Source organism: Stegostoma tigrinum, chromosome 14 (assembly GCF_030684315.1).
Source record: "Stegostoma tigrinum isolate sSteTig4 chromosome 14, sSteTig4.hap1, whole genome shotgun sequence".
Taxonomy (NCBI): Eukaryota; Metazoa; Chordata; class Chondrichthyes; order Orectolobiformes; family Stegostomatidae; genus Stegostoma; species Stegostoma tigrinum.
Genome location: NC_081367.1, coordinates 65,818,827 through 65,839,742, shown reverse-complemented (window position 1 = coordinate 65,839,742; position 20,916 = coordinate 65,818,827). Strand labels below are relative to the sequence as shown.

Below are 20,916 nucleotides of genomic sequence, written 5' to 3'. Positions count from 1 at the left end.
GTGAGTTAGTGATTAAATATATCTGTGAAGAGGTTTCTCAATGTCTTGTGAATGAAATGTTAGGATGCAAATATATTTCTTGCTACATTCCTTGGTGATACAGTAGAGATTATCTGCACTTCGTTTAGGCATTGCATACACAGCTCATCAGTTGACTGCTGTACTGAACATTCTTGCCCAGAGCTTTATCTACCATTCAGTTTACAAGCTGGTCTGGCAGCGCAGTATCCACCGCTTGAAACATCCCCCCTCAACCTAGACAGCCAGTTGTTAATTGGGAGATGATGGCCTAGTGGTATTATCACTAGACAGTCAATGCAGAAACACAGCTGATGTTCTGGGGACCTAGGGTTCAAATCCTGCCACAGCATATGGTGGAATGTGAATTCAGTAATAATCTGGAATTAAGCATGTACTGATGACCAGCAGACCATTGTTGATTTTGAGAAAAGCTAATTTAGGGAAGGAAACTGCCATCCTTACCTAGTCTGGCCTATGTGTGACTCCAGACCCACAGCAATATGGTTGACTCTCAACAGCCTTCTGAAACGGCCTGGTAAGCCACTCGGTTTAAAAGCAACTTAGGGACTGGCAATAAATGCTGGCCAACCAGTGACACACACACGTCATGTGAATTTAAGAAATAAATTGGGTAAATGGCTGTTAACACTTGCCTTTACTAGAGGGACCCATTGTAAAGGAGTTTCTTAAATCCCGTGGTAAGTACGTCAACTTCAATGGACGCTAGTTCTTCTTCCTGTTTCATTATTCTAGTTCACAATGCACCAAATGTAATAGGCCGTGTTCCAGCCCTGTTTAAAAATGAAGATGTTACAAACTCAAGAGGTAGCTATGAGGAAGCTTGACACTGTCCATCTAATTACTTCACCGCAAGATATGCTGAAAGACTATGAAACAGCTCCATTTGGAAAGAACCTTGCTTTAAATATTTCAATATTCCTTAACTATTATATTTATGTAAATATTATTGAATGTTTTATCATTTGAATATTTAATTGTATTTATTAATTTAAGTTTCAAATATCAGTGCCAATCAGAAACCCGACCCCACAGCAATTAGCTTTCTATTTCAACCTTCTCAGTTGTCCAGCTCCATAGTAATTTCATGGCACATGGACATTTCTGGGCGCCTACTGATGTCAACATCAGATACCAATTCGCACTCCTTCAGAATAGTCCTAATTCCAGTTTGGTCTTAAAGGGACATCGCACAAGAATTAAATGCCCCAAGGCTTTTCTCATGCAGCCTTCTGCCCATATTCGTGAGGTCAGGACACACTGGTCGAGGAGAAGACAAGGTGTCCAGACTCAGGCTGTGGAATTCACAAGGCCAGAATCTGGTGGGTGCAGGGACACTGAATAAATTTCAGGAGAAGGGCAGATTTAATTATTAATATGGAGAATGTGGCAGGAAAGTGGCACTGAGGCCAAGATAAGATCAGCCATAATCACATTGAATAGCAGAGCAGGCTCAGGCGGCTGACTTGTCTACTTCTGCTCCTAGTTCTTATGTTATTGAATCCTTGCTGTTGTACTAAAGTTAAATGCTGTTTAACATTTCAGCTGTTCTGAATGCTGTTTTCAAGGTAAAGTTACCAATATGGCGTCTTCGAAGAGATGAATGAAGATATTTCTTTTCCAAGATGCCTGAAAGTTTTCTAAAATGTCTGTATGTAGGAACTACTCAAAATAACTTGTGATTAAGACTCATTGGTTTTTTGACAGTATCAAAGGTGATTGCTGTGTTGTAATTCGCTCCATTTTTGTATATGCGATATTTTTGCACTGAATTTGATACTATATTATCGGATTGTGCCCTTTTTCATTTACGCTAAGGACTTGTTTGATTAAAATTGACAAAATGTCTTAGTTGTTGAGTGAAACTTGTGTTTCTTATGCAAACCATCAAAATAATAAAAAAACTTCAAATATTGAGATGATTTTGATGCCCAATTTTTTAATTGATTTACTTTGTCTGTTTCTGAAGAACTGTTTTAACCTGTTTGTTGTTGACTTTTCATTGAGTAAATAGTCTAGAAACTGTTAAATGACTGTCTGATGTCTTAATTCTGTTTCCCATCATAGTTTCTTGAGCTTTCCCTTTATGGGATTAAACCAGCTTTGGGCACCTAGAAATTTGACTTTCCTTGTGTGTGCCAAATCTGGATTAATTCCCTCAGCTGCTAACAAGTTTTTACTGCTCTGACTGCTTTTTATCCACTTGTAAGACCTTTCTTCTCTTCCTGCTGGCTGGAAGAAGACATCGTTGTCTTTGGCGATTTCTCTATAGGTTTCTGTTCAGATATGCTTCCTTTGTAGCAACTGCTCAGCAATGATGCTCTTCTGACTTCTAGTCAGTCTTAAACTTTTTTTTTGAAAGCTTCTTTTGAGTTATTCTCTTCAGTGCACTTTTCACTGTAGTCCGGTTCTCAAGTACACTTGACAATAAAATTGAAATCTATATCTAAATCTCAAGTCTGTTTCTTGACTTGAGGCTTCGCAACTGTCATGGTTTTCTAACTAGTGGATCCTGTTGCTGCCAGCATCTTTTATTGATGATAACAAAGTGTGGAGCTGGATGAACACAGCAGCCAAGCAGCATCTTAGGGCCACAAAAGCTGACGTTTTGGGCCTAGACCCTTGGTGTGGTTTTATACATGCATTCATTAGCTTGAGTTCAAGACAAAAGGGACAAGAGAAATTAAATTCAAGATCTGCCTCCAGTTTAAACTTGCTTTAAACTCCATTTATTGTATATTAATAGTAAATGCTCTTCCACAATGCAATGTGGGGCATACCAGATTCTAATCTTTCTATTAAATTATCAAGAGACTATTCTCTGATCTCTATCCATCTTCTATCTAACTAACCAACTCTGCCTGTAAGTACTGTTTACGCCCAGTAGGTTACAGTTCCGTAACATAATCACAATGTTACTTGAAAGCCCTTGCACAACAGATAGCGTGTGGGTCATCCCAATGAGAGAATTGTGAAACCATTTCAGTAGGTTTGAGGTTAAGAAGCTTAAATCATGTGGGCAGATTACATGAGCTCTGCTAGAATTCCGCAGAGTTTTGATAGATAATTTCAAGAAGGTGCTCAGGATAAAAGAATTAGAAAGGGTAAATGCAGATAGACTACATTTGGGTGGGGGTGGGTATGAATGAAGAACAGGAGGACATAGCCATAACAATAAACCCACTTGCTTCAGGGTAATGATAGAAAACATATGTTCATATGAAGGGTTGTAGAAATCTGGGGTCTTTTGCTCCAATTATCTGGATGTTGAGAGTTAAATGAAATTTTCAAGACTGCACTTGATCGGTCTTTTTTTAGGTAAAGGTGTGAAAAGGGATGGAATGAAACCTTGTGGATGAAACTGAAGTGCAGTTGAACCATGACATTGAGGGTCTGAACATCCAACTCCTTTCCTGTATAATGTATGAACAGCAGGAGCTGATTGTGAATATTAGCTCACATCATGGTGCTGTTTGTGTTCTTGTGCTCCATATTGTTTGTTCTGTTTTCAAAGCTGTGCAGTGTGATTCTAACACAATATAACCACACCAGCATGTGTTTATATTCATCTAATTAATAGAAAGCTTCCTAGGAATCTTTCACAGAGACTCAGTCAGATTAAAATGGATGCTGAGCCACAGAAGATGTGATGTTGGAAGCTGTTGACCAAAAGCTTGGTAAAAGGGATGAGTATTTTAGAAGGGCCTGAAAGTAGGAGTTAGAATTGGTGATGGGGATAGTTTTAAGGAAGAAGTTCTAGAAGATGGTGAGTCACAGTTATTGATGGGTCTAAAGAACAAAATTGATCTGGATGCGAAATAGAAAAGTACGGATCAAATCTGCTGCCCCACAGGACATCTCCAGAGGAGGATAGTGTACAAGTGAGAAGGTCAAATCCTGCCTATGTAGTATCCTTGGGTACTTTCTGTTGAACTAGTTCAGATTTAGATGGCATGTTTACTGCAATTAATGTGAAAAAGTCAGTTTATCTGAAGAGTCATTGAGGGGAAAAATATGGAAAATCTTTAGTGGAGCTTTGAGCATTATAATTTCTCTTAATTGATGTGCAGCACAGGATATTTCAGACATAGGTCATTTCTTTTAAGTGTGCTCTACTTTCTTTTGTTCTCACTTCAAAGGGGTTGAGCTCTTGTTTCAGTTGTTTGGCTCTTGCTACGTGGATCTCATTGAATGGTAGCGCGGACTCGTAGAATCCCTACAATGCAGATAGAGGCTGTTCAGCCCATCGAGACTGAGCCAGCCTACCCTGACCCAAACCACTGCTCCCCACCCTATCCCTGTAACCCCGCATTTCCCATGGCTAATACACGTAGCAGCACATCCCTGGAAATTTATGGGGCAATAAAGCATGGCCATTCCGTCTAAATTTCACATCTTTGGACTGTGGGAGGAAACTGGAGCTCCCAGAGGAATCCCACGCAGGCACAGGGCAAACGTGCAAACTCCACACAGACAGTTGCCCGAGGGTGGAATCGAACCTAGGTCCCTCATGCTGTGAGGCAGCAGTGGACAGAATGGCCTGTTTCTACCCTTAAGTCTCAAGCTGTTTATTTTCTCCACAGGTTTGCTGAACACCCTCCCATTGTACAAAGCAAATTTTGTCATCAGTTAGCGGCATTTTCAACAACAATTGTCAAACTTAATGTACAGCCATCTGCTGAGCGTAATAACAATCTCATTGCTCAATTCTCTTTCAAACTCTTAGGATACCGTGCAATCTGGAATTAGGAGTCTAATGATGACCGTGAAACCATTGCCGATTGCCAGGGAAAACTCAATTTATTTGCTAATGTCCTTTAGGGAAGGAGAGTGACCATCCTCACCGCGTCTGGCCTTTGTGTGACTCCAGACCCACAGCAATGTGGTTGACTCTTAACTGGCCTCTGGGCCATAAATGCTGGTCTAGCAGTGACATCCTCATCATGTGAATGAAAAGGAATAAAGCTGCCATGTAGACCTTCTACTCTTGGCACTGTGCCAGATATCCAGTGGAAAATAGTGTTATTCTCACAGAAAATATGTTCCATAAATATTAAGGAATTTAAATAGGCTGCTTGTATATCAATCAGAGACAGAAGATGTGTAGAAATTTTGAGGTGAATGACATACCTGGACTCGGTGAATAGAAGTGACATAAAGACCCCCCTGGAATTTCCCGGATCCCAGTTTACGAAACAGCAGCACATGGAGAGCCAAACCTTTCTTGGCAGTGTGTGGTTTGCGAGAACGGAACCAAGAAAAGATCAGTCAGGTCTGACGTGTGCCACAATTTTCGTGTCTTCTTTTTCCACTTTTTATTCAGGACTCACATCCCACATGTGTTCCCTTGTTCTTCATTCTCTAACGTCCACTTTCTGGATGGACCCATAGCTTAAACACTGTAGGCAGGCATGATCAGAAACTGCTGAAGAACAGCAGGGGCAATTAACGTGTCAATTAAGAACAAGATCATAAGACATAGGAACAGGTGTAGGGCATTCAGCATTGATTCTGCCCCACCATTCACTAAGATCACAGGTTATCTGATAATTCTGAACTCCACTTCCTTGGTTCTATAACCCTTTATTCCCTAACTGTCTATCTCAGCATTCAGTATATTTAATAAGCCAGCTTCAACAGCCTCCTGCTGTAAAGAATTCCACAGGTTCACTACCGTCCAAGAAATTCCTCCTCATCTCTATCTAAAGGTGTGACTCCTTTTTCTGAGTCCTAGACTGTTTCCAAAGGGGAACCACACCAATTCTGTCAAGACTACATTTTGTCTAATTGTTTTCTCGCCGGTGTGCACTTCCAGGATCTGTTGCCTGATAGCAACTTGCAAAACTTGAAGCTGATGCTGGGAACGCGTTAACACACTGGTCACTATGTCCACCCCCTTAGACTGGTTGTGAGACCACGAAACCTGGAGGGAACACTGTTCAAGCACCCTAACGATCTTGTTTGTTTCAAAAAGGCCTCCCCCCATCCTTGTAAACTCTAATGAGTACAGGCCCAACTTACTCAACCTGTCCCCTTAAGAAAATCCTTCCACACCCAGAATCAACTGAGTGAACATTCTCTGGACTGCCTCCAATGCCAGAATGTCTTCCCTTAGGTAATCTGTTCACTGTATTCCGGCTGTGGTCAGACTGAGTGCCACAAGTGACCTTGCATGACATTTTCATTTATTTTCGTGTTCAAGATTTGGATGGAACATTTCAGTTCCTTTCCAACTCCTTGCTGTGCATAGGTAGTTGGCAGAAAGTAATGGTTTCAAGATTCTGTGGAATGAGTAAATTGCTAAACTATCCTATTCCTGTTATTTATTTCATAAGTCTCTACCATTTAGTCACTGGAATAGTTGATACATTAAAAAAAACAAGTTTTTTTATGATTTATTATTTTAATGGAGTCTCCAAACTTCTGGTATTTGCTCAGGTTGAATCTCTGTTTAAACATAGAGCTCCAGAATGATGTAATTCTTAAAGTACAACCTTGGGGGAGCGTAGTTTCTGAGCGGGGATGGCTGTATTTCATCTTTATTTATCAAAACAGACCAGTTAACCTCAGAGCTAGCACAATGCCTGTCACCAGCCCCAGTGATATGTTCCCCTCTGTCTGATGGGGGAGTGTCTGACTCTAACTCAGTAATTGTTGCCACTTGCACACTTCGAAACCAGGGTGTTCTTGCTTTTGTGCAGCGGAACCGTGCACGAAGAAGTTGTCTCTGATTTATATGTCTTATTTCAGAAAAAAAAACTTTAGCTGGCTTATACTGACGAAGCCTTACTGAGTTGTCAGAAAGTATGACCGCAGTGGTCAAGCATCCTCCACATATATGCCTTGGTTTTATCAGTTTCCCCCATTTGTTGCTGGCGTTAAGATTTCTGAAACTCGCTCCCATGTACAGAGGTACTGGCAGTTCCTAAAGGATGTCTCATCTCCTGGGGTGACGCTGTTAAACATGATGTCCTCAATCAGTAGCCATGCGTGCAATCCCACAATGCCCAAGAGAACCTTACAGCCAATGAAGCACTTAGGAAGTGTAACTGTAGCCAGTGCTGCAATGTGGCGAACACAGTAGCCAATTTTCACACTGTACACTTCCACAAACAACACTCGGGCATAATCTGTTTTAGGGATTAGTAAGATACAAACTTTGGCCCTCAATACTGTAGAGAAAAGACAGCCCAGATTGTGTTATTCAGATATGCAGATAGATTGAAGGATCATAGAATCCTTACAGAGTGGAAGGGGTCCATCGTGTCCACACCGACCCTCCAAAGACCATCCCACTCAGACCCCCAATCCTACTCTGTGCCTATGATCCTTCATTTTCCATGGCTAGTCCACCTAGCCTGCACATCCCTGAACACTACAGACAATTTAGCATGGCCAATACACCCTAACCTGCATGTTTTTTGACTGTGGAGGAAACCGGAGCACCAAGAGGGAACGCACGCAGATACAGGGAGAACACGCGAACTCCACTCAGACAGTTGCCTGAGGGCAGAATCGAAACTGGATGCCTGGCGCTGTGAGACAGCAGTGCTAACCACTGAGCTACCATACTGCTCTGAAGAAGTTGGGACTGTTCTCCTCCAAGAAATGTAGGCTGAAAGGAGACTTGATAGTGGTTTTCAATGGCATAAGCAGGCTGGATAGAGTAAACCCATTCCTGTTTGTGAAACAAAAACGAATGAGGAGGCATTGCTTTGAAGTAATTTACAAATGAAGCAAGGGTGATGCGAAGAAAAGCTTGTTGACACAGTCGTTAGGGTATTGAATGCACTGTCTGAGAATGTGGTTGGGCTGAGTTCAATTGAGGCATTCAGCAGGGCCATTGGATGGTGATTTGTATAAAAATTACGTCCAGGGGTTTGGGGAAAAGATGGAGGTTGGAACTAGATAATAGAATCAGGCAGAATGGAGTGAATGGCTTCCTTGTGTACTGTAACACTTTAAGTAATTCAGTAACTCAGTCCAAAGATATGCAGGCTAGGTGGATTTACCATGCTAAATAACCCATACTGTTCAGAGATGTGTAGCATAGGTGGCTATAGGGAGATGGCTGTGGGTGGCATACTCCGCGGGTCAGTGTGGACTGGTTGGGCTGAAGGGCCCGTTTATCCACTGTAGGGATTCTATAATTCTAATTCTGTGTTCTCTGGGATAGGACTCCTTCTGCAGACTTAACATTGGGCACAAGCCACATGCATTAGACTAAGGCTGAAGAGATGTACAATATCCTCGAGATTGACCTGCACAACTGCTTTCTATATGTTCTCTGGATTGGGACTTTGACACCGTGCTTCAGAGGCGCTAGTGTGACTGCAGTACCTCGGGTAACACAAGGGTCCAAGATATCTACCAAGAATGGAAATGCATGCTTTCCATTGTTGTATACAGTGCTGCATTCTGAGTGAGGATATTTGTAACACCAACCATTTACCTAGATGTGAAATAGCTCATTCCAGTTCAGATTCGAACCAGACTTGTGCCACAGTTCATTCTTACTTCATCTAATGTGACCATTTTTACAAAGCTCATCAAATGGAAGACTGACACAACACATGGTGCTGATGTCACCAATTTGGCGGGCAATAGAAGGGGACTTTGTCACCTTAATTTTTCCAGTCCTGATGAATTACTGGTTCAGTTCAAGCAATCAAAGTTTTAAAAGGTGATATTCTTTTTCTCAATGCATTTAACTAAAAAAGTTGTAAGACAACCTAGAGACTATTGATCACATCATTAAAAGCCCTCCAAAGAATTTGTATTAATTTGTTCATGGAGTGTGGGCATTGCTGGCTGTTAATTGCCCACTCTTGATAGTGTTGGTGGGTTATCTTTCTCATCTGCTGCAGCCCTTGGACTGTAGCAACACCCACATTGCTGTTAGAGAGGGAGTTTTGGGATTTCAATGCAGCAACATTGAGGAAACAGCCATATCGTTCCAAACAGGCAAATGTGTGGCTTGGTGAGGAACTTTCAGTCGATGATGCTCCCTTGCAGCTGTTGCCGTGTCCTTCTAGTTAAAAGTTGTGGTGTGGAAGGTGCAGTCAGACGAGTCTCAGTGAGTTACAATAAAGCATCTCCTGGATGACACACATCGCTGCTGCTGTGTGTCCACCAGCGAGAAGGGAAACAAGGTGTCGAGTTGATGAGGTGTGGTGGAGTGGGCAGGGCAAGAGGTTTGGGGGTGTGACTGGAGTAACAGAGAAGCAAGAAGACAGGAGAGGAAAATTCAACATTGAAAGAATACAACCTAACTAACGTGAGCACCTGAAACCAGAAAAGGAAAATAATTGAAAATGGTTCAAACTGTCCAAACAGTCTGTGGCAAGATTGCATTTCTTAATTTTTGGTGACATTTTATACAAGGACTCTAGCCTCATCTCCTTGGAGCAGAGAGCTTAAGGGGAGATTTGACAAATTTGTTTAGTTTCTGATGAAGTAAATATGGAGGAATTATCTCTGGTGATAGGAGAATCGGTAGCAAAGATTTACGGCTGTTGGTAAAGTACTTAGATGAGTCTTTTTATCCTTTATGATGGTGATGAAAATACTTGTCAAGAGTTAAAACTTGCAAGACTGTGGGCAGGGAGTGATTAGATATCAATTTCGAGACGGGGATGAATGGCCTCTTGTACCATCTCAGTCTGTGGTTTCTAAGATCAGTGTCGTGTGTAATTGCGCTGCAGGCTCTGTACAGTTTCAATCCGTGCAGCATGATTCCTGGCTCTCTGTCATTTCGTGAGTGCCCAGATCCTTCATTCTTCACTTTCTATTTTCCGCACTGGAAATTCTGAGTTACTTATTTACAACTTGGATCTGCCTGCATCCACCGCTTTGGATGGGATAAAACTGAGACTCCTTCATTAGCATGTTAAATGCTTCTTATATAAATTCTTCCCTTTCCCTGGGTTTTCCCCTTCAGTCCTGAAGAAGTCATATTGAACTTGAAATGTTAACTCTTTCTCTCTCCACAGATCTGCTGAGCTTTTCCCTGCACTTTCTGTTTTTTTTTATACTATCAAGTAAATATTCCTGATAATAAAAACAATATTGTTTCTTTGGATAGAAGTCGTCTGCCCATTTGGCATGAGCATCCTCTCCATTTTCACCCACACGATTTGTTCCTCTCATCTCTTTCCACGTCCCATTTTCAGCCCCGGCAATTTCTCACAAGCATCAAACTTAGAGTATCAAAATGGTCCAGAGGGTACATGGGCTTCCTGTAACTTCCTCCAACGCCTGCTCCCACCAGCTTTGTTTGGTCATTGCCCAAATCCACCACCTCTCAGTGTTTGGCCAATGAATTATACAAGGTTTCCTAATTCATCATCTCTTTACTTCTGAAGCAGTAATGCTTGACTGCCCTTAAACACACAGGCAAAGAAGCTTTTTGTTCTGGAGAAGACTCACACCAGAATTAAAATGTTAACTGTGTTTCCATCTCCACTTATGCTGCCAGACATTTTGAGTTTCTCCAGCATTCTCTGTGTTTGTTTCAGATTTCCAGCATCCGCAATATTTTGCCTTTATGTGAAAAACAAATGTTTTCTGGCTTTTTTTTATCTTGAAAGGCAACATTCACCTTCATCTGACAGGCACCTACAAAATGTAAGATATCTACTCTGGTGGAATTTGTACTCAGAGAGCCAGCAATATTCTTGAAGCTGGGTCTTGTGCTCTATTTCAGACCGTTTGCAAATTTGGTTGAATTTGTTACGTGGTCCTCTTGAGTCAGATCTCCCATCTCCTCTCCTTAATGTTGTGGATGAAGAAATCAAAACAAGCATCTTGGAGTTTCACTGTTTCAATTTTGCTCATTCATTAGTAACAGTCTTGATCACTTTTGTCAATACTACCTAAATTGGATAGAATTTTCAAGAGGTAGTGTAGACACAATAGCACGAATGGCATTTTCTCTGATGTAAAGTCCTGCACATTGCTTTGCCTCCTTGTTGCTGTTGAAGCTTGTCTCATTAGTAGAATCGTAGAATCCCTTTAGTGTGGGAAGAGGTCATTCAACCCATCGAGTCTGCACCGACGATCCAAAGTTCATCCCATTCAGACCCACCTCCACCAAATCTATCCTCATTTACCATAGAAAATCCACTTAGCCTACCTACTGGACATTGCAGGCCAATTTATCATGGCAAATCTACCTAACCTGCACATCTTTGGACTGTGGGAGAGAACCAGAGAATCCGGAAGAATCCCAAGCAGACACAGGGGAAATGTTTAAACATTCAAGGCGCTTTCCAATGCAGACACCAGGCTTTGTAAATGGTATGGCCCTCCACAGTTGAAGTATGTACATTATGTAAACACATATTGATACAGGGGCCCTTGCTGCACCGCATTTGTGAGATGGCAAGATTGGAAGATGTGAACCTGTGTCCACAGATCATGAGCCCCTGGATTACTAATCCAGCGCAATTACCGTTATGCCACCATCTTCCTGTAAAGCGACGAGTGAAGAATCATTTCTTGAAATTGAGAAGAAAGTCTCAGATTATTTTCAAAAGAATGATAAGCTTTTTTCCTCATGTGCTTATAACATATGAAAAGGAAATTTTAAGTAATCTTTATTCTGGAAGGCAACCATTGCTTCAAGTTGATTTGTCACAGTGAACAATTTCCATTCTAAATCTTGCTGACTGTGTTGTTACTGGAAACAGTGCCATGGTAACCAGCAATGTTTTTGGTGTTGTGATGTCCTGCTGGCAGTACAATAATTCATTGCCCTCAGAATGTGAGGATTGGCCCAACTGATGACAGCTGTCTTCCTGTCCTAGTTGGAGAGACTTATTCAAGATATTATCCCCAGCATGTAATAATACAGTTGTGTATGTTTCATTCATTCATTTCTGGTGCTAAGTGTCACAAGTTACATAGAACATAGGACAGTACAGCTGTAGTTGCTAAATGATGAATGACTTGAATGTAGAAATTTGTACACTAAAAATTTAATCAATTATGGGAACATAGAAACAGGACTAGGCCATTCAGCCCCTTGGGTCTGTTCCATCGCTCAATGAGACCATGGCTGATCTGTGACCTAACGCCTTATGCCTGTTTTTGGCTCATGTCCCTTAATAGCCATCGCTTAAATAAGTGTATCCATCTTTGATTTTAAATTTACAATTGATTTGGCATAAACTGTCATTTGTGAAAGAGAGTTTCAAGCATCCAGTACTCCTTGAGTGTAGAAGTGCTTCCTAACATCTCTCCAGAATGGTCTGGTCCTAATTCTCAGACCAGGCTCCTTCATTTTAGAATCCTCCAACAGCAGAAATAGTTTATCTTTATCTACCCTGTCTTTACTTGTTAATATCTTGAAGACTTTAACCTTCTAAATTCGAGAGAAAACAGCCTAATTTGTATAATCTGTCCTCATAACTTAACCCCTGAAGTCCAGGTATCACTGTTGTAAACCTGTGTTACACTTCCTCTGGGCCCAGTATATCATTCATAATAAGCAGTGCCCAGAGCTGCGAGCGGTACTCCAAGTAGGATCTGACCAGGGTTTAGATACCTGGTTTATGATGCTGTTTCATTTGCTTTGTTATCAGTAAAAAGGGGAGGGAATAAAAATTACAGGCAGTGAGATCTGTGAATGACAGTTATAGAACCAACGTGAATTTTAAACTCGGGAGCAGCATCTGAGGCTGCATGGTAAACCTTATAGAGGTTTATAAAATCAGGAGGAACATGGATAGGGTGAACAGTCAAGATCTTTTCCCCAGGATGGGGGAGCCCCAAACCAGAGGGCATAGGTTTAAGGTGAGTGGGGAAAGGTTTAAAAGGGACCCGAGGGGCAACGTTTTCACGAGAGTCATGTATGGAATGAGCTGCCAGAGGAAGTTGAGGAGGAATTACAGCATTTAAAAGGCATCTGGATGGGTACATGAACATGAAGGGTTCAGAGGGATATGGGCCAAATGCTGGCAAACGGGACTGGATTAATTTAGAATATCTGGTCAGCATGGACAAGTTGGACTGAAGAATAAGTCTCAGTGGTGTATGTCTCTATGACTCTATAAATAGATCTGGATCTGGAACAGAAACTGTTAGAAAAGTTTTGAACACTTATTATTTTGTATATGGTGATGGCATGTTGCGATAAACCCAGGGAGTCTGAGTTGCCATGTCCACATACATGTTGAAGCCTGACACTATGAATAGTAGTATTTGAGGCTCCCTTCTGTTTGTTCCTTCGCGTGGTTGACCAGGAATCTCTCTGATCCTGACTGCCTGTTTTTGCCATGTGTTGGGTGGAGTTTGTAGGTTGAAAATCAAACTTGTTGCTATGTTATGGATAAACCTTTTTTGGTCATCAAGTCCTTCATTGGGACCTGAACTCTGAGCTCCTGGCCTACAGGCAAGGACACTACCCACTTTCCTTGGGTTTTTTTTATAACTACTTATTATACTTCACTTAGTAAATTATAATTGAGCAAACAGCAGCTGGAAGTATTTTCATACAAACAATGTGAAGTGGTTATCTTAGATGTCAGCCTTCACTACTCTTTACCTCATTATTTCTCTGTCTCCTTTTACTATCCCTTTCTCCATTTTTGTTTGCGCTCATTGTGTAGTCTTCCCCTATTTTGCACTGTTTCCTCCGTTTTCAGGCTCCTCTCTGATTCTTCTGCTTCACTGGTTTCCCTCCAAAATTCCTGTTGCCTGATCATTCAACTCTTGTAAAGCTTATCTTCTCGAAATGCAAAAGGGAAAAAGATTATTGGGGTTAGTCCACAATATGGAGTAATCAGATCAACCATAATCTTACTGAATCTCGGAGCATGCTGCCACGGCCCACATCTGCTCCTTGTTCGAAAATCATCATTATCCCATTTATTCCTCACTTATGCCCACTTGCCTCAATTCCCCATCACCTCTCTGTGTCCCCCATTTCTTTAATTCTCCTTGCACCTATTTTGACCAGAATCCTACTCCCTCACACTCATTATGGTCAGAAGGAAAAACAGAGGTTGCTGGAAAAACTAAAGAAGGGGCAGTTCTGAAGAAGGACCTGAAATGTTAACTCTGATTTCTCACCACGGATGCTGGCAGATCTGCTGAGTTTCTCCAAAAATCTGTGTTTTGATTCTGATTTCCTGCATCCACAGTCTTTTGGTTTTCTGTCTTGGTCAGAGACAACCTAAGTTGTGTCTTTTATTTTTATTACAAGTAGCGATCTGTCTGTCAGTGGAATGGTCAGCCTGGTTTTTATTGGAATGGTAGTTTCTAAATTAAGAATTCATATTTGATAGCTTCCAAAACAAAAAGAAACACATGGAAAGGTGTCAGGCTGTCATGTGGGGAACAGTGGCTGATAGACAAATCTAGATGGGGCACTCCCAGATCCACAATGGATTTTAAACAGGAGAGGGAAATTCAGGAATTTGGAGAATGACTTAGCAGATCTGGCAAGGAGAGGGTGTGTGAGAGAGAGAGAGGGACAGAGAGAGGGAGAGAGAGAGAGAGAGAAAGCCTTGCATTGCTTTATATTGTTCACAACATTATTTGGATTCTGCGTCCAGTTTAGCAATTTCTTGATTTTTGTTTTAAGTAATTCTTGTCCTTCAGATTCCGCAATGGTCACATCTTTTCCCCTCTCTTCTGTGTAAATAGCCAAGATCCGTGCATTCTGCCAAATCTGGCCTCTTGCTGATCTGTGAATTTAATCATTTCTTCATCAATGACAATGCCTTCAAGTGCCCAAGCCCCAAACTCTAAAATTCCCTCCCGAAGCTCTCTACCACTCCCTCACAAGGGGACATATGCTAAGAGCAAGATTATATCATGCAGCCTGTTGATCGTGCTCTGTCATTCAACACAAACCTAGTAAATAGGGGCAAGAGTAGGGCATTCTGCCCTTTGAGCTTGCTGCACCATTCAGTATGATTGTGGCTGATCAAACAACTCAGTACCCTGTTCCCACTTTTTCCCCATACTCTTTAATCTCCTAAACCTTTGAAAACATGTAATGTTTTAGATTAGATTAGATTCTCTACATTGTGGAAACAAGCCCTTCAGCCCAACAAGTCCACACTGCCCCTTGAAGCATCCCACCCAGACCCGTTACCATATAACCTACACACCCTTGAACACTATGGTCAATTTAGCATGGCCAATCCACCTAGCCTGCACATCTTAGGACTGTGGGAGAGAATCGGAGCACCTGGAAGAAACCCATGCAGACATGGGGAGAATGTGCAAACTCCACACAGACAGTCGCCCAAGGCTGGAATTGAACTCGGGTCCCTGGTGCTATGAGGCTGCAGTGCTAACCACTGAGCCACCATGCTGCCCCTAAATGATAGCCTCAATTATTTTCTTTGGCAGGGAATTCCATAGGCTCACCGCCCTCTGGGTGATGAAATTTCTCCTCATCTCACTACTAAATGGCCTGCACCAACCATGACTAATCCTGGGTTTCACTTGCACCTTCCTGCCTGTTCCCCACATGTTTTGGTTCCTTACGAGACCAAATATCTGTCTATTCCAGCATGAAATTTATTCACTGGAGACATCATGTTAAAATTCCAAAGGTTCACAGCCTTTGAAAGAAGGAATTACTCCTCATCTCAGTACCAAACCTCCTTTAAGGTGATCTTGTTTGACCAAGTCCTGAAATGGCCTGTCCTTATGTAGGCAGGTTAATAATTCTGCTGTGATGTATCTTGGTTCATTTTACTATCTTAAACATGCTGTGTAAACAATTCATTGTTGTCACGTACCGAAATACAGTGAAAAGTGTTATTTTGCGTGATACACCGGCAGAGCGTACCACATAAAGTTAATCAGGGAAGTAGAATAGAATATAGAATACAGAATACAGTGCTAGTAGGAACTGCCGAAGCTGGAGAATCTGAGATAACAAGGTGTAGAGCTGGATGGACACAGCAGGCCAAGCAGCATCAGAGGAGCAGGAAAGCTGATGTTTCAGGTCTGGACCCTTCTTCAGAAAATCTTCTGAAGAAGGATCCAGACCTGAAACCTCAGCTTTCCTGCTCCTCTGATGCTGCTTGGCCTGCTGTGTCCATCCAGCTCTACACCTTGTTATCACAAAATACAGTGTAAAAGCCAGAGGTGGTGCAGAGGGAGAGATCAGAATTTGAGAGTCGTAGAGCTTTACAATGTGGAAACAGACCCATCGGTCCAACTTGTACATGCTGACTAAATTATTCTTGTCCCATTTGTCAGCAATTAGGTCATATTCCTCTAAACTCTTGGTTTTCATATCGCTATGCAGATGCCTTTTAACTGTTGTAACTGTACCAGCCTCCACCACTTCCTCTGGCAGCTCATTCCATACCCGCACCACTTTCTGCATGAAAACGCTGTCCCTCAGGTCCCTTTTAAATCTTTCCCCTCTCACCTTAAAACTATGCCCTCTAGCTTTGGGGTCCCCTACCCTGGTGAAAAGACCTTGTCCATTTGCTCTATCTATGCCCCTCATGATTTTATGATTCTATAAGATCACCCCTCAGCCTTTGATGCTTCAGGGAAATTAGCCCCAGCTTATTCCGCATCTCACTATAGCTCAAACCCTCCAATCCCCAACAACATCCTTGCAAGTCTTTTCCGAACCCTTTGAAGTTTCACACCATGTAGCAGGGGTACCAGAATTGAATGCAGTGTTCCAAAAGTGGCCTAACCAACATCCTGTACAGCCGCAACATGACCTCCCAGTTCCTATTCTCAGTGCACTAACCAATAAAGACAAGCATACGATTTCAGAAGTCTGATAACAGCGGGGAAGGAGCTGTTCTTGAATCTATTCATATGTGCAGTCAAATATTTATATTGTCTGCCCGGTGAGAGAGGGTATAACCGGGCTGGGAGAGGTCGTGGATTATGTTGGTTGCTTTCCTGAGGCTGTGGGAACTATAGATGGAGTCAGTGGCTGGAATATAAGTTATTGTTGTGATTGACAATGTGATTGAAATGCCTAGATCTATACCGTCTGACAGTCTGAATATTATCACTAAACAGAGGCCAATTAAAAGCAACAAGATACAATTTTTGCCAGCAATAGTTTGGAAATAAGAATGAGATTTATGTGCCCTCTTTGCTAAATTACTGTGAGCCTCCCTGATGGATGAGCTCTTAACATTCTCCCACTCACAGGCAGAACATCACAGCCATGAGTAGTAATTGTTGAGGGGACTGGAACTATTGACAGATTAAGTGCTGATAATGTGTTTCTTTTTCCTCGTGCAGTTTTCCAGACAGGGTATGCAACAGACCCAGCAGCAGCAACAGACAGCAGCACTGGTTCGACAGCTACAAAAACAGCTCTCTAGTAAGTATCAATTTTAGAAAGGAATCAAAATTCTGGATAATTAGTATATCAGATACCAGTTTAAACTTGGCACATATTTATCATAGAATCCCTACAGTGTGGAAGCAGGCCATTCGGCTCATTGGGTCCGCACTGACCCTCCAAAGGGCATCTCAACCAGACCTAAACCCCTACCCTGTCCCTAAATTTCCTATGGCTAACCTGCCTAGCCTTAATATCTCTGGACACTATGGGCAATTTATCATGGCCAATCCACTTAGCCTGCACATCTTTGGATTGTGGGATGAAACCAGAGCACCCGGTGGAAACCCACTTTGATATGGTGAAACCATGTGCTACCGACAAAGGAAAAGGAAACAAGAAGTTCCCCAAAACCGAAGTTCTTGCAGATGCCCAGTAACCCAGTCAGCCTCTTCATTAATAGTCTTCTGGTCAGAACACTTCTTCAGCATTTACCTCTGCTGGCCTTCAAAACTATGGGAATGGAGCATTAGACTTCGGTCGTGGGGGTTGGGGGGGGACAAATTAGAGTGAGTGAATGAAGAGTACAGAAAGTCAAGTCACCCTATCATGATGTCAATTTGTAAAAAGAGTGTAAGAGATCAGAGGGAAGAGTTCTAAGATTAATGAGGATGGTCAGAGTGAGCGAAGGGATCAGAATCATAAGACGTCTAGTTATAGGTAAGCATGCAGGCAAAGACCTTGGTGAAACAAATGCTCAGAAGTAAGTTTTTATTCTTCTGTGGGCTGTCAGTTTTACTGGTATCATCACCCATTTATTATCCATCCCTGATAGTCATCTCAAACTGCTTTTGACCAGCCAGCACGGGCACTCACACAGTGCCATTAAGAAGGAAGTTCCAGGATTTTGATCCAGGAACACGGAAGGAATGGCAATACAGTTCACAGTCAATGGTCTGTTGTTTGAAAGGGGAATTGCAGATGGTGATGTTCCATTGGCCTTCCACCCATGTCCTTCTCAGTAAAAGAGAAGGGGTTTGGAGGGTGCTTTCCTAGTAGCTTTGGTAATGTGCTGCATTGCATCTTGTAGGTGGTACACAGTGTGTGCTAGTGTTGGAAAGAGAGAACATTTAAATTCATTCATGGGATGCCAAACAAATGGACAGTTGTCCCAATGGCTTTGAGTTTCTTGATTGTTATTGGAGATGCAGTCATCCAGACAAGTGGTGGGGAGTATTGCATCACACTCCTGACTTAAGCCTTCAAGGTGGTGGACAGGCTTTGGGGAATCGATGTTGGTAGACGTGATCGTCAGGCACAGTTTGCATTTTGTATCCTTAAACTACTTGGGACATTGCCCACAAATTACACGTGACGATTTCTGGCACCAATAAGATCCTTTAGCCAACAAGACAATTCACTACACGAAACATGACAAAACACTTTAAGGGGAGACAATGGCCTCGCAATATCATCACTGGACTGTTAACCCAGAGAGCCAGGTAATGTTCTAGGAATAATAGGAACTGCAGATGCTGGAGAATCTGAGAAAACAAGGTGTAGAGCTGGATGAACACAGCAGGCCAAGCAGCATCTCGTGATCAGGAAAGCTGATGTTTCGGGCATAGACCCTTAGGGTCCCTTAGGGTCTAGGCACGAAACATCAGCTTTACTGCTCCTAAGATGCTGCTTGGCCTGCTGTGTTCATCCAGCTCTACACCCTGTTATCTCTAATGTTCTGGGGACCCAAGTTTGAATCCCGCCAGGGCAGACGGTGAATTTTGAACTCAATGTTTTTTCAAAAATCCATTGTTTACTAAGGCCCTTTAAGGAAGGAAATCTGCCGTCCTCACCTGGTCTGGCCTACATGTGACTTTAAATCCACAGCGATGTGGGTGTCTTTTAATAGCTGCCTGAGCAAGCGGTGATGGGCAATAAATGCTGGCATAGCTGGCAATGTCCTCATCCCGCAAATGAATGAAGAAATAGCCAGGCAGGAAACTGAGCAGCAACTGAATTCTAAATGAACATTGCATCCTGGGCAATTTATAAACTGTATTTAAAAAAAAAATGAAGAACTGTGAATGTTGGAAATCAGGAACAAAAAACCCAGAAACTGTTGGAAAAGCTGAGCAGGCCTGGCAGCGTCTGTGGAGAGAAATGAGATTCGGGCCCAGCGACCCTACCTCGGAACTGTACTTGGCTTGTATCAGTGAAGCCAGATGTTCAGGCTGAATTCCTTGTTTGAGTTGTCCAAGCAATGTTCTCACCTCTCCGCCTGTTTTCCCTTTCGCTTCTCCTCCTCCTTCCCTTCCCCATTGCAGATCATCATGCAGTCTGATGGTGAGGTTGTTGTCTCGTAATTGTTCTGACCAGTTCTCTCTCTGTCTGTCTGTCTGTCTCTCTCTCTCTCTCTCTCTCTCTCCCGCCCATAGAAATGCTTTGTAATATTGTGCTAACCTCTCTTCGCTTTGAATAACAGTTGAATCGCAGTGATGTGTAGCTGATTGTGATGCTTGTGTGACCTTCGTCCTCTGTCAGGTAATCAGCCCCAACAGTCATCGAATCCCTACAGCCATCCACCCCATTATTGAACACTGGAAAGAAGAATGGAACAGGCAGTCCCTGGAGAACAACTGAAACCAATGCACTCAAGCAAGCTCCCTGTGGGGGTTTTGATCACTGTTCATTCCAACTTTTTTTTGTGTTTTTTTTGAATTATTATTTCAACACATGCTTTTCTCCCCCTGTGATGTAGCCAATGTGAAAAATAACGTAAAGTGAGAGTAGATTATTTTATTTAAAAGAAAAAGAAATTGAAGTTTTACAATGAGACATTTTCTTGGATCTTGTAGGTCCTATAAAAACAAAGCTGCTGGATTTTTTTTGTTTGGTTTTGCTAAAAGTCAGTTTTGGTGCTTTTAGCTAATCTACAACAATCGGAATGTTCTAGATATAAATGGAGTTTATTTATTTGTTAGCGCGAGGACACCCTAACAATGCACTGGACCAAAATAATGGTTTATATGAATGAATTTGACTATGATGAAATAGGCTGTCTACAGAACTGTGGCCACAGATGCTTTGCTATTTTCAGTGGCTTATGTTGTTTTGAGCCTCCTGAGGACCAGACAAAGCTGTTCATTTACACTGTCAATTTTGCCTAGATTTGTAATTTTACATGAGCACTTTTTAAGAAGAAGAAGAAAAGATGTTTGTTAAATAATAAAACTATTTTTCCCCTATGATGATGATGATACTATTGTATGGTACCTCTGAGCAGCTCTGTCGTGTGTGGTTTGAGTTTGGTATTTATATGTTACATATGGACTATGAGCTGCATTGAAGGATCAAGATGACGGTTGCAACTTGAAATCTAATAAATCAACAATTAACATCTGAGCAAGTGGTTTCCTGTCTTGTGATTGGCGCATTTGTTCTTAGCTGGTTTTGGGATTGCATACATGAAGAGAAAGTGTGAACTGTACCGTTGAGTTTGTTCCTGAATGAGGGTAAGCACTTCAACATTGCAGTTCTCATTAATTCACTAGTGGGATATGGGTATTGTTGGCTGGGTGGGAATTTAGATT

General features: G+C 42.0%; 1 protein-coding gene across 4 annotated transcripts in view; it reads left to right on the top strand.

Annotated features, from left to right (window-relative positions):
- The window catches only part of LOC125457561 (mediator of RNA polymerase II transcription subunit 12-like protein), a 568,603-nt gene extending 547,914 nt beyond the window's left edge, over positions 1 to 20,689 (top strand). For 3 of the 4 annotated variants that reach the window (XM_048541933.2, XM_048541934.2, XM_048541932.2), the window contains 2 exons: positions 17,284 to 17,365; positions 19,868 to 20,689. In XM_048541933.2, coding sequence (XP_048397890.2) covers positions 17,284 to 17,365; positions 19,868 to 19,920 — 135 coding nt within the window. In that variant the 3' untranslated portion in view covers positions 19,921 to 20,689. Of the gene's footprint in view, positions 1 to 1,584; positions 1,897 to 17,283; positions 17,366 to 19,867 lie in introns of those variants that run through there. The other variant, XM_048541935.2, reaches the window with a different exon arrangement.
- Positions 20,690 to 20,916: the final 227 nt, after the last annotated feature.